The following is a 12,484-nucleotide window of genomic DNA, read 5'->3' as shown; positions in this document are numbered from 1 at the left end:
ACTAGTTTTGCTAGTTGCACAACCTATTAAACTGTTTGGATTTTTTAATATAAAAAGTAATAAACTAGAGAATATGAAAGTAAATGAAAGGTTCTATCAGTGAGGAACATTGGAGCGGGGTTCATAGTTTCACTACAGACATCTCTCCAAAGAGCAATGGTGCATTAACTTAAGGATACACATGTGTTGATTAAATTGTAGTGTGTATGACAAATCATCATTGTCATGAAAACATATAGGCATTACATCCAACTGTCCATAGGCTACTATCTAGCTTGCGTCTATAGCTACTACTCCATCCAAACACAAATATCCAACATGCATCTCGAGTATTGAGTAATAAAAGAGTATTGCATTAAGTAAAATGACATAATGGTGAATACATTTCATTTACCTCCAGCTCAACGCTAATGTAACTAGCCAACTATCGTTTTAGCCTTAGTGGTGAGGATAGAACTTTATATTTGTATTCTTGACTGTCATAGAAATTATTCACTCAGAAGAGAACAACCCAAACTAATGTATACAATTCCCTCTTGCAAATCATTGTTCCAAATATGACCAATTTGATTTCTGTATTATCATTGAAATTTTGTTGGTATTTATTTTGAACTCACAAATATTTTGTTCCCCTTTTGTGGTACATCCTTTCGGGGCCATCTATTGGATGCTCTCTGTGTCAAAAAATCGAGGTAACTCATATAATGCGATTTTGGTTGCCAACCTACGCGTGGAGGCTCCTCATGACTAATTTTCTCCAACTTTGTGTTTTCTCTCTGATTCTGCAACTGGTTTACCACCAAAAAATGGCTGCTGCACTTTTCTAGAAAGGTTGTATTTTTTTTGGAAAATTTAGTAACTTAAAGCCTCTCGAATTTAAAAATTGTTCACAAATTAATAAAATTTTGACTCAAATTGTAAAAAAATGGTTCAGGGTTAATAAATATCATGGCTTTAAAAATATATTTGTGAGTTCAAATAATGTTCACTGGAAAAAAAATGGTCTTAAAATTTTCAAAAATCATAAAAACAATTACTTGAGAAATTTAGAATTGTTCAGAATTTTTTGTTAAAAAAACTCAAAATAAAGGAAAAACAAGAAAAACAAAAAACAAAACAGTAAACCGAACAGAAGAAAACTGTCAAAACAGCACTAAAAATCGCTACCAAAAAACTTTATAAAAGCAGTTGTTCTCGCCTCCCTGTTGGGCCTGGGCCATGCCGACATTTTTGTTGCTGCGAGCGAGCAATAGAGATTTCCCATCCTTCCCTAGAAAAAATACGGGAGATTTGACCAGAACGGCGACCATACCATCTCGCAAAATGAATTCTGAGCTGAAGCAAAGCAACACCAAGCAGAAAGGAAGCATCGACCACAACATCTCACGAAAAAGGAAAACGAAGTGGTTATTTGGTTCTACCCTTTTTGTATTTCTTGGGACGAGGTAGATAGGTACAATGCCGCGAAAAGAAATATAAAAGCATCTCTAGCAGATCTTGCATAACATCTCGACTCGTAAAATAACCGTCAAAATATGAGTCCACGCAAAAAAAGCTGCCTGATCAGACCCCGTATCGGGTCACGACCTGTAAATTTTTTTGCGGGGCGCGGCAAAAGTTCGCCCTCAACCTTTAGATTCACGGGGTGGGAGGCCGACCCGAGCTCGCCCCCTATCCACAGCGAGATTTTGCGCGAGGGAAATTTTCGTGCGGCCATTCCCGCTTCCCACCCCCTTCGCCGCCATTGCCCCGCCTTCGCTCGCTCCGGTCCATCTTCCCCAACCATTCTTCGCCGCCATGGAAGCCTCACATCCGTCCCCCGTCATCGTGGATGTCGCGCACGCGCAATCCCCTCCGGCAGATCTCGCAATCGACCATGTCGCCCCCACTGCTCAAGGCACCACCGCGCCTGTCCGCAAGCGGCAGGGCAACGTCGCCGTGCAGGGCAGAAATCCGGCTGGCCCCGCCAGGAAGGCACGCGCGCCCGCCGCCGCTGTGCGATCTGCCCGTCCGCTGTCGGAGAAGAAGGACAAGGTATCGGGCGTGAAGCGCAAGAAGGCTCCTACGAAGAGGTCGGCGACTTCATCCTCTCCCTCCGCCCCGGCAAGAGGTACCACGACGATGCCCTTCAACGGCGATGCTTCCACCGCAAGCTAGATGTTCGACGAAATGGCCGGAAGGTATGCTTCTTCGATTTTCTTCTACTTGCTTCGCTTTTCACCATTGCGGTAGCTCGTGACTTGATGACATCCACTGTAGCGCCGGGTGAAAAGCGACCAAGATGATGATGGACGTGGTTGTTGCTTTTGCATGAAGTCCTTTTGTGTTTGTCGTAGAAAAACTATACTTTTATTTGCGCACGAACTATGTTTTATTTTTCGAATTTGAACTCAATCGTCGTAATCGCTGTCAAATTGGCTAATATGTGGTTTTCGGTTTGCGGGCCGACACGGGCGAGGGGTCTGCTCGGCTGCAGCCCGCATCGGCCCGCAAAAGCGTTTTTTGGCGAACTATAAACAAGTTTTGCGGGATGGCGTTTTACGGGGTCTACTAGAGATCCTCTAAGAGCATTTAGATCACTAAAAAAATTGATCTAAATGCTCTCATACTGTATTCCTTTACGGAGGGAGTATTCTTTACATTATATTCCGTTTCAAAAATGCTCAAGCTCAAATGTCATGATTTGGTTCTTTCGTGTTACAAATGAACCGATCGTGCGTTGTTCAGCACTACGTCCAGAACCCCTATAAAAATATTAAAAGGCAGTACTACATCCAAGCTCCCCACAAAAAAGTCTGAGCTCAAGCCAAGCAACACGAAGCAGACAGGAAACAGCGCCCACATGGAGGCCTGCCGCGTCACCGTCCATAATCTGCCCAATCAGATCCATTATAGTTTCTTCTCCACCAAGTTCCTTGGGAGCAACGGACCAACGGACGTGGCATCGTTGAGCAATCCATGGAATTCTGTGGCACTGCCTTCTATATATTCCGTCGCCAAACGCCTTACTACCCACCCACTGCAAAGTTCACTCTCATCTAGCCTTTCTTCCTCCATTTGATCTGACTGACTGGAGCAAGAAACAATGGTTCTCGGAGCGCTGGCGAGCCGCCCAGCCATGGTGCTATGGACCCTCCTGGGCCTGGCGCTTCTCTGGCAGGTCAAGCGGCTGGTAGACTACACGTGGTGGCGGCCGCGGCGGCTCCAGCGGGCGCTGCGGGCGCAGGGCCTCCGCGGGACGCCGTACCGCTTCCCCGTCGGCGACCTCGGCGACTACGGGCGGCAGGGCAAGGAGGCGTCGTCGAGGGCGCTGCCGCTGCGGTGCCACGACATACGCGCCCACGTCGCGCCGTACCTCTGCAGCACCGTCCGGGAGCACGGCAAGACGTGCGTCTCCTGGTTCGGCCCCGTCCCCAAGGTGACCATCGCCGACCCCGGCGTCACCCGGGAGGTGATGTCCAACAAGTTCGGCCACTTCGAGAAGCTCCAGTTCCCGACGCTCACCAGGCTCCTCGCCGGCGGCGTGGCGGTCTACGAGGGCGAGAAGTGGGTCAAGCACCGGAGGATCCTCAACCCGGCGTTCCATGTCGAGAAGCTCAAGGTAATTAAGTGTAATTTATTTACTATTACTGTATTTCCTTACCAGACTACTGTACTAGCAAGCTAGTATTAATTTCAGTTGAATAGTTTTACTACTACTACTACCATGAGTAAGTTCGTTACTGAAGATCACGCATGGCTCCCTCAATTTCCAGCTCATGATGCCGGCGTTCTCTGCGTGTTGTGAAGAGCTTGTGAGCAGATGGATCGAGTCCCTCGGTTCTGACGGTTGCTGTGAGGTGGATGTCTGCCCGGAGTTCCAGACCCTCACCGGAGATGTCATCTCACGCACCGCCTTCGGCAGCAGCTACCTCGAAGGAAGAAGGATTTTCGAGCTGCAGTCTGTGCAAGCCGACCGCATTGTGGCCGAAGTTAAGAAGATCTTCATTCCTGGTTATATGTGAGTAACTCCTTAACTCTTACCATCCTTCTAATATTGTAAGCATGCATGTTCCTGAACTTTTGTTTTTACATGTGAGTACTGATTTAGCAGTGAGATCCATATTTTGAACGTAAAATGTATGTACTCATTTAGCGGACTCGATTCATATATATGTACTGATATCCATAGGAAATTTCCAGGTCCTTGCCTACCAAGAAGAACAGACTGATGCATCAAACTAATAACGAGATTGAATCCATTCTACGAGGCCTGATTGAAAAAAGAATGCAAGCGATGCAACAAGGAGAAAGCACCAAAGATGATTTACTCGGCTTAATGCTTGAGTCAAACATGAGGGAAACAGACGACAAGGGTCAGCCCATCCTAGGAATGACAATTGAAGAAGTGATAGAGGAATGCAAATTGTTCTATTTTGCAGGGTCAGAGACGACATCGGTACTTCTCACTTGGACAATGATCGTACTGGCCATGCACCCTGAGTGGCAGGGCCGTGCAAGGGAGGAGGTCCTTGGCCTATTTGCGAAGAATAAGCCCGAGTATGACGGCTTTAGCAAACTCAAAACCGTGAGTACATTTTGATATTGCAATACTAACACCAAACTAATGGCAACTAGAGTTTTAAAATTTACCACTCTACTTGTAGGTGACCATGATTCTTTACGAGGTTCTCCGTCTTTACCCGCCGGCTGTTGCATTCATGCGAAAAACATACGAGGAGATAGAGATTGGAAGCATCACCTACCCTGCCGGTGTGATCATCGAGCTTCCTGTGCTGCTTATCCACCATGACCCAGACATATGGGGAAGCGATGTGCATGAGTTCAAGCCAGAAAGGTTTGCTGATGGGATAGCCAAGGCATCCAAGGATCCTGGTGCCTTCCTCCCATTTGGTTGGGGTCCACGGATCTGCATCGGTCAGAATTTTGCTCTGCTTGAGGCCAAGATGGCTCTGTGCATGATCCTTCAACATTTCGAATTCGAGCTTGGCCCAACGTATTCTCATGTGCCGCATAACCAGAAAATGTTGCGCCCCATGCATGGTGCACAAATTAAGCTCATGGCAATATGATAGTGAGCATTTTAGCAGTGTGCATGATATCATTTTATTACATAGTTTTTAGTGGTTGGCCATGTAATAAGCTTTCATACCTACAGATGTTTGAAATAAAGTCCAACCGTGTTGCGCATATGTAACACTACTAGCAAAATATTTTTTTGTTCTTGATTTTAACTTCCCATGTTGTACTGTGGAAAGGAAGATACGTCCTTTTCGCTATCCTTCCTTCAGGTTCTTGTTAAGATGCCACTTCATAAATATTGACTCTTCAAAGGACAGTCTCATGGCACTAAAGGGTCCATTTGTTCTCATGAAGGTTCCCTAATCTTATGACAAATTCTGTTCCATTTTTCTATTGCTTCCCTCTATCTCGTCTCATGTCTCACACTTATCTTGCCCATTATGCAATGTAACATTGATAGAACAACCAACGCTCTTGCTTCCAACATATGGTTGCAATTACAAGCAAGTAAATATTGTAAAACCAATGCATCCATAACAAGTTCATGTTGTAGACAGAGGTACGTGTAATGAAAAGTTATCATTTATAACTGACATAAAATTCAGACATGTTATTTAGAAGGATGTCACACTTTGGGAATTCACCAAAAATGCCTTGATCACTGGTTTTGGGGCTTACTTTCAATCCAATTTGTAAGTGGCAATGCAATCCTTTTTCCTGCTTGTCCATGTTTTCATTCCACTTATCAACAGTGGTTGCTCTCGCAATGGCCCAAATATTTATTTTTTAGTGTCTCTCCTTTAAACATTTTGTGGAAATTCTGATGTAGATGTCTAACACAAAATCTATGTCCAACATCTAGAAACGCTTTATCAATTACATTTATCAACCCCTTCTTCTTGCCAATCATGATAGTATAGGGGGAGGTACTGAAAATGTCCATGTTTTCTTAATGTCGTGAGAAACCATTCCCATGAATAGGTTGATTCCACCTCGATCATACCCATAGCAGCTATGGGGTAGATACAATCATTTGGGTCTATGCCCACTTCACACAAAGCAACTGACCTTTGTACATGCTTTTCAAGTGACAACATCAACATATAAAATTAGTCCGCACCCCTTTAAGAACCCTCTCTTGCTGGCATCATAAGCCCAATATAATGAAGACAAATGGTCCTTCAGATCTTGGTCATCCTTCTCCTTTACCTGCATAGTGCAAACAATGAATGTTCTACCATGGTTACTTCTTATGAGTTATTGGCCATAATCCCACAACCGATTGTACTGGTCTGCTTCATTCCCACGAATTATTTCTAGTGTTGTCTTCCTCGCCCTATTGAACTTCATCTATTTGGGAGTAGTTTGTACTCTCTCTGAAGTTTCTTCCGAAAAGTGCTCAAATCCATCTTATGTCATCCCTAAACTTCTTAATGGACTTCTTTGTAAGCAGGTTCACAGTCAAGCACTTAGAATCCAAGCTCCTCCGACAGGTGTGGTTGCCATTGTAGTTCTTAATGACAATGCTCCATGTCTTGTTGTCTTTAGATGCTTTAAACATCCAAGGACAACCTTCTGAACAAAACACATTCATCCTAGTTGCCTAATTTCTAGCTTTTATGGATCTTAACTCTCTCTCTCTCTCTCTCTCTCTCTCTCTCTCTCTCTCTCTCTCTCTCTCTCTCTCTCTCTCTCTCTCTCTCTCTCTCTCTCTCTCTCTCTCTCTCTCTCTCTCTCTCCGACACCGTATTCATCCAACGCCCTTCTCACCTCTTTCATATAACTGAAAACTAATCCAACCGTAAACACCGGATTATCCATGTCAATCTCTGCGTTGGAAGTCCTAAACGCACTCCCTCCACTTCTTTTTAGTTTGCATATAAAATTTGATCAAAGTCAAACTTTGTAAAGTTTGACTAACTTTATAGGAAAAAATATCAACATCTACAATACTAAAGCTATACAGTATGAAAATTAATTTTGTAATGCATCTAATAATATTGATTTCATATTGTGAATGTTGATATTTTTTTCTATAAACTAAGTCAAAGTCAACAGAGTTTGACTTTGACCAAATTTTATATGCAAACTAAAAAAACGGAGGGAGTATAGTTTAACTCTTCTAGCTCTTCCTTTGAAAGGTTTAAGTCATCCTCATTTAGTGGATAATTCTCTTCCATGTACTCATTTGACACATTGCTATCCTCCGCATTGTTGCACATGTAGAGCTTCCTCCTGGCGGATTCAACTCAGATTGGTTTTATCGTGTGGTTCGCCTAGGGCTTGTGATCCACATCCCATGGGGTGTGATTTACATCCTCCAGGGCATCATCTCCACCACAAACTCCTATTGGTTTTGATCTTCCTTTCGATCCCATTGCAGGATCCGTGAGCATGTTGTAACACAATTGCGTGCATCAGACAAACAAGGCCGCAACATGTCCATCCCGAGGTGGAGCACCTCGTGCGAAAAGGGAAGCAGACCTCTACCGAAGTTACCCGGCAGTCTGGCAGCGGCTGGGGGATCTCCCTACTATCTCTAGGAGCTAACCCTAGTGAAGAGTTATCCATGGAAATGCCAAAGTAGCACTTATTTTTTTCTTTCTTCAAGTTGGTTACCGTAAGACTTTTAACGTTGTTACCTTACTCTACTAGGGCTTTTATTAATATAAAGTTGAGTGCGTCGCCTTCTAAAAAATATGTATTCCCTTCATTCCCTTATACAAGGTCACAAACTCAAATTACAAGTACCAAGATAAAATTTCACGACTGCTTTGCAAGCCAACTTTTCTTTTGTTAACCGAGATCACTAGTACATCCGCATGCATGCAAGGAAGGAATAAGAATGAAGTAGCACAGAGTCATTATGACTACATGCATGCAAGTATTAACCAAGTTGTTAGGCCCTTCCCAGTGCTCCACGGTGGATAGATGCTAAGCATGCCACATAAGCGAAAAAATGACATGGCACAACATTTAAGGAGGGGAGAGAGCACTTTGGTGACCCTAAGAAGAACCAATGACAAGCGCGAGAACCTAGGCAAACCACATGAATGAAACAATTTGACCAATGCATGAAAGACTTTAGGTGCTAGCTCATTAAATAAAGTGTGCTTCGCAACAACAAGTTAAGCACCTACGCATTGGGGAGTTGAGTTGCTAAGGTATTTAATGCACTTAGCATCTCATCTTAGCACCTTTGCATTGGAAGAGGTCTTAGTATGAGAAAACATCATTAATGTAAGTGGCATTGTATAGATGCAAAATGTATTTTTCATAGTGGCCTTGTATAAGGGAATGGGAGAGTACAATTTTTCCATAGAGTGAAAAGGTATGTACATTTATTGAGAACAAATATGTATAAATTTCAAAAATGGTAAAATTATATTGTCGGGTTTTTAAGCATGGCAAATTGAATATTTTTATGGCAAATTGTGTTGTCTCGAGCGCTGGCAAATCCTTTGAGCAACACAGATGTGTATAAATATTGATTTGCCTTCTGTGGGCTATTTGTTTGGGCTTAAGGCCTTTGGATGGCAAAGGAGGCCGTGTCCACCTCGGGCTTGGGGTGCCCTTGGCGTTGGAGTCCGTCCGGCGTTCCTCCTTGGTCTTCCTCCCCACCCCCAAATCCTGTCCCACCGACCGGAGTCGCCGCCGAGATGACTGGCCTCCATGACAAGCGCGCCACCAGCGAGTCCCGGATGCCGGCCACCCCAAGCCCACCCCCCCTCCGTGCTTCGAGAAAAGGTATCTCTCTATATCTCCACCCCCGCAACGCAATCAATTCCATAACTTGATCTTCGCGATGTGCTGAATGCCTTGGATTTGGTTCATGGATGCTGAAATTCTGCTTCGTTGTGTGATTTTTGGGCAGATTGGTTTTACTATTGTGCTGACCACATGATGAAGCTTCAACCCACTGACAATTGCTACTTCCTAGCTTTGTTAAATAATATGCCAATGTTAGCAGTTAGTAACAATTACTCCTGCAGACTCACTCATACGAGTAAATTGCACAAAACCACCAGTTTGAAGGCTAGGTTTGTGAAAAACACTACAATACATTTGTTTTGCAAAAAACACCGTGTCTACCGTAATCTTTTTGCAAATAACACTGATCGGCGGATTTGCCTCGGCTGAGCATGTTTATGACAGATGGGGTCTGCTAGTCAGGCTGATGTGGCACCAATTTCTAACACCGTTAAGTTGAACCGTTTTACTGGACATGGGGCCCACTTGTCAGCATTTCACCTTGATCTCTCTCTCTTCCCTCGAGCCAGCAACATGCAGGAGCGCCGCCGCCGCCCATCACCATTGCCTCTGAGCTCCATGAAATTCACCGCCGTTAACCAGCCCTCACCCAGATCCGGCAAGAATCAAGTCGCCCCCCTCTCTGTACCTCGGATTCGTGCTCCTCCCCTGCGAGCGGCGGCCACGAGCGCCGGCGGGACTTGGATGAGGTCGGCGAGCCCGGCGATGCACATCGTCCTTGGCGCGTGGCGGAAGGCTGCCCCTCGGCCGGGGCGGGACTAGCGGCGTCCTCTGCCCCCCCCCCCCCCCTCGATGCGGCAACAGCAACGGCGGCCCTTGCCTCGGCTGGGGTCGGGATGGGCGACGGCAACCGAGCCGCCGGCGCCTTCCACACTCAGATCCATTCTCCCTGCTCCAATCCAGCTGGTGCCTCTACCTCTGCGCTCGAGCCGCCATCGACGTAGGAGCTGCAGTAGCCAGTGAGCAGGGTGGTCGCCGTGGCTGAGGAAGGAGGCGGCGACTCCCTGCTGGAGCATCACTCAAGATGCACGAGACGAAGCAACATCGTCGGCGGCCAGCCCGCTACTCCCTCCCCTTGTCAGATTGGCGGGGTTGTGCAATACGGCTTGTCAGCGCGTGGTGGCGTCGGGCGCACGTCGGGTGCGGGCCTCCGGGCATGCGCCGTTGACCACAGGGGCAGGACGGGCGGCAGCGAGCTGGTGAAGATAAGGCGAGAACGGACAGATTTATTCTTTTTATTTCAATGACAGGTGGACCCCACAGGGCTCCACACAAGAGGATAAAGTCCCAAACATCGCCGTTACATGCGAGGTGTTAAGCGGTGCCACGTCAGGCTGACTGACGGGCCCCATTTGTCATAAACATACTCAACAGAGGCAAATCCGCCGATCAGTGTTATTTGCAAAAAGATTACGGTAGACATGGTGTTTTTTGCAAAAAAAATGTATTGTAGTGTTTTTCGCAAACCTAGCCTTCAAACTGGTGGTTTTGTGCAATTTACTCCACTCATACACTAGTATAAGTTGGAGCTGATATAGCATCAATCAACTATGCTGATCAGACTAGAAAATGCCTTGATCTCTCTATACATCTCTAATCCTTGCAATGTGCTGGATTTGATTTATGGGTGCTAATTTAATTCCACCCGCCAATTCTGCTGCTCTGTAACGGCCGGGTCACTCCAGTAGCACCCTTCTTCGTTGTGTGAATTTTGGTCAGATTGATTTTACTATTATGCTGACCAAATGATCAAGCTTTTAACCCCCTACCCAATTGCAACTAGCTTTGTTGAACATGCCCATTGTTAGCAGTTACTCCTGCAGAGTGGTGTAAATGGGAGTTAATATAGTGCTGTATCAATGGAGGGAGTATGGTACAAATCTCTCTTTTCCATGATATTAACATGAAACAATACTTTTTGTTTCATGTCTACGTATTTGATGTGACTGGTCATGACATGGTTTAATCATGTGCTCCCTGTCTTGTGTTTATATGACACAGTTTGTTGTCCTCCATGTCTTATATTCAGTGTTGCCGTTAAGAAGCACAAGAAATAGCCTCCTACTAGTAGTGATAGCAGCTAAGGTCCAAAATTATTTGTTTGATGCAGCTTATCACCCTTTGAGTTTTGATTTTTTTTTCAAAGACCTGGCACTTGTATTCCCTTCTGTCAGACTCTGTTCAGTGTGACAATAGCGCTCAGTGTTGAAAATCATACTAGTTGTTCATTTGATGGACATTTGAAATCAAGAAATGTGCGTGATGTTGACGCTTGTGCTGTTTCAGGGAAATTAAGCTGGATCAGCCACGCTTATCCAAGAGGCAACTTAAGCGAGCTGAACTTTGGAATGCCCCAGCATGTGCGCGCAAGGGTTTGGAACGCTACAACGGCATGAATCAGGTTTTGATCTAACTGAAGTTTATAAACAGTGCATAGTGCCACTTCGTGACTGGGTGGTCATTCAGCAGTTACATAATCACAAATCTGGACGCCTTTTCATACTTGGCTTTATTTATGTTCCGCTTCAAAAGTTAATGTGTTGATGTCTATTGCTGGAAATGAGTCACACCTGAGCAAACTTAGATGGTTGCAAACATACAACCTCATTAATCTCACGACATAGGTGTGATTATAGAGAAACTGACATGAGGTCTAGAACTGTGCCTTCATTGCTTATGCTGCCAACATCTCTTGCATGAGTCTACTGGTGTTGATTGCGCACCTAGCCCAGCAGATGTGAGGCTGTTTCGCCCTTGGTAGTCCCATGATGGGTTGCACCTTGTAAACCTTGGTTGTACTTTCCAATTGGTTCCAGACTATAGAGTCGGGGCTGAATTTGATAGCTCATAATGCAATTCCAAGTATATATATCCATCTTGTGAGCACTTTCTTATTTTTGTTTGTTATAATATAATATTTTAGGGGGATGAGTATGAGCTGGTTGAAGCAGTGGGCGTCAAAAGCTTTTGCTACTGTGGTCCGTGGCTGCATGCAAATTTTCTTGCTAGGCATAAAGGTGCCAGTAGCTGTGATGATCTTGTTCCCAAGCACTTCTTTGCTGAGCTGAGGATCGATGCAGATGGTCTGTCGTGTGTTTCATGCTTCAAGTTCGACTCAGGTGTGCTTGTGTAGCTTGAAAATTTATTTTGATGGATCCTTTGTGTCTTTGTGGTGCTAATTGCATATATTTCCTTCTTATATACACTTGCAGTTGACTGGAAGAACTTTGGCGGATGTGGAGTTTGCCCGGCAACATTTGTCCATCCCGCTGGTGGTGGGTACATTGGTGCACTGCCTGAACGACGTCTTCAGCCTGCTCCCACTGGTCTACAAATATCGTTTAGCTTTTGAGTTTATGGTAGTAGAATGATTTTCTAGTTTATGCAAGTTAGTTGTTAAATCAGATAGTGAAGTCTGAAACTCGACTTTGATGAGTCAGCTAGTGAAGGCTGAGATAGCACTTTTTTTTTTTGCGGGTGTGCTGAGATAGCACTTTGATGTTTACTCTGCCAACAAGTTCAGACTGGTAGAAGGGCAGAGCAGGGTGGAGCTGCAAAGGAGAAAGAGATCAACTCGAAGGTCATGGAGAAAGCCAATATCATGAAGTCTGAGCTCCAGATGATTGAAGAGATAATGCTTACGAACGGCTGCAGGAGGTTGAGCATGTCAGCATGTACCGTAGGATGACTA

The 12,484-nt window shown here is 45.0% G+C and overlaps 2 protein-coding genes across 3 annotated transcripts; both read left to right on the top strand.

The window, feature by feature from the left end:
• Positions 1 to 3,022: 3,022 nt before the first annotated feature.
• On the top strand, positions 3,023 to 5,228 carry LOC123131290 (cytochrome P450 72A15). Its single transcript, XM_044550993.1, has 4 exons — positions 3,023 to 3,601; positions 3,756 to 4,000; positions 4,183 to 4,567; positions 4,647 to 5,228. The coding sequence occupies exons 1-4, from the start codon at positions 3,086 to 3,088 to the stop codon at positions 5,070 to 5,072; spliced, it is 1,572 nt and encodes a 523-aa protein (XP_044406928.1). The 5' UTR covers positions 3,023 to 3,085; the 3' UTR covers positions 5,073 to 5,228.
• Positions 5,229 to 8,685: 3,457 nt separating this feature from the next.
• LOC123131289 (uncharacterized) lies at positions 8,686 to 12,263 on the top strand. Of its 2 annotated transcripts, XR_006464134.1 has the most exons (4): positions 8,686 to 8,769; positions 11,080 to 11,194; positions 11,717 to 11,912; positions 12,006 to 12,252. XR_006464134.1 is itself a non-coding variant. In XM_044550992.1 (3 exons), exons 1-3 carry the CDS (start codon positions 11,186 to 11,188, stop codon positions 12,143 to 12,145), a joined length of 345 nt encoding a protein of 114 aa, XP_044406927.1. In that variant the 5' UTR covers positions 9,826 to 11,185; the 3' UTR covers positions 12,146 to 12,263. The 2 variants fall into 2 exon arrangements, 1 of the variants encoding a protein (XP_044406927.1); XM_044550992.1 differs by lacking the exon at positions 8,686 to 8,769 and having other exon boundaries at positions 9,826 to 11,194; positions 12,006 to 12,263.
• Positions 12,264 to 12,484: the final 221 nt, after the last annotated feature.

This window comes from Triticum aestivum, chromosome 6A, assembly GCF_018294505.1.
Source record: "Triticum aestivum cultivar Chinese Spring chromosome 6A, IWGSC CS RefSeq v2.1, whole genome shotgun sequence".
Classification (NCBI taxonomy): Eukaryota; Viridiplantae; Streptophyta; class Magnoliopsida; order Poales; family Poaceae; genus Triticum; species Triticum aestivum.
This window is presented reverse-complemented; position numbering and strand designations above follow the sequence as displayed.

What these genes read in the sequence shown, in the direction of transcription:
- LOC123131290 (XM_044550993.1), top strand. Translation starts at nt 3,086, where the DNA reads ATGGTTCTCGGAGCGCTGGCGAGCCGCCCAGCCATGGTGCTATGGACC. An exon ending in TCCATGTCGAGAAGCTCAAG is followed by an intron (nt 3,602 to 3,755) that starts GTAATTAAGTGT and finishes CTCAATTTCCAG; the next exon opens with CTCATGATGCCGGCGTTCTC. An exon ending in GCTTTAGCAAACTCAAAACC is followed by an intron (nt 4,568 to 4,646) that starts GTGAGTACATTT and finishes CTCTACTTGTAG; the next exon opens with GTGACCATGATTCTTTACGA.
- LOC123131289 (XM_044550992.1), top strand. An exon ending in ATGCTTCAAGTTCGACTCAG is followed by an intron (nt 11,913 to 12,005) that starts GTGTGCTTGTGT and finishes ATACACTTGCAG; the next exon opens with TTGACTGGAAGAACTTTGGC.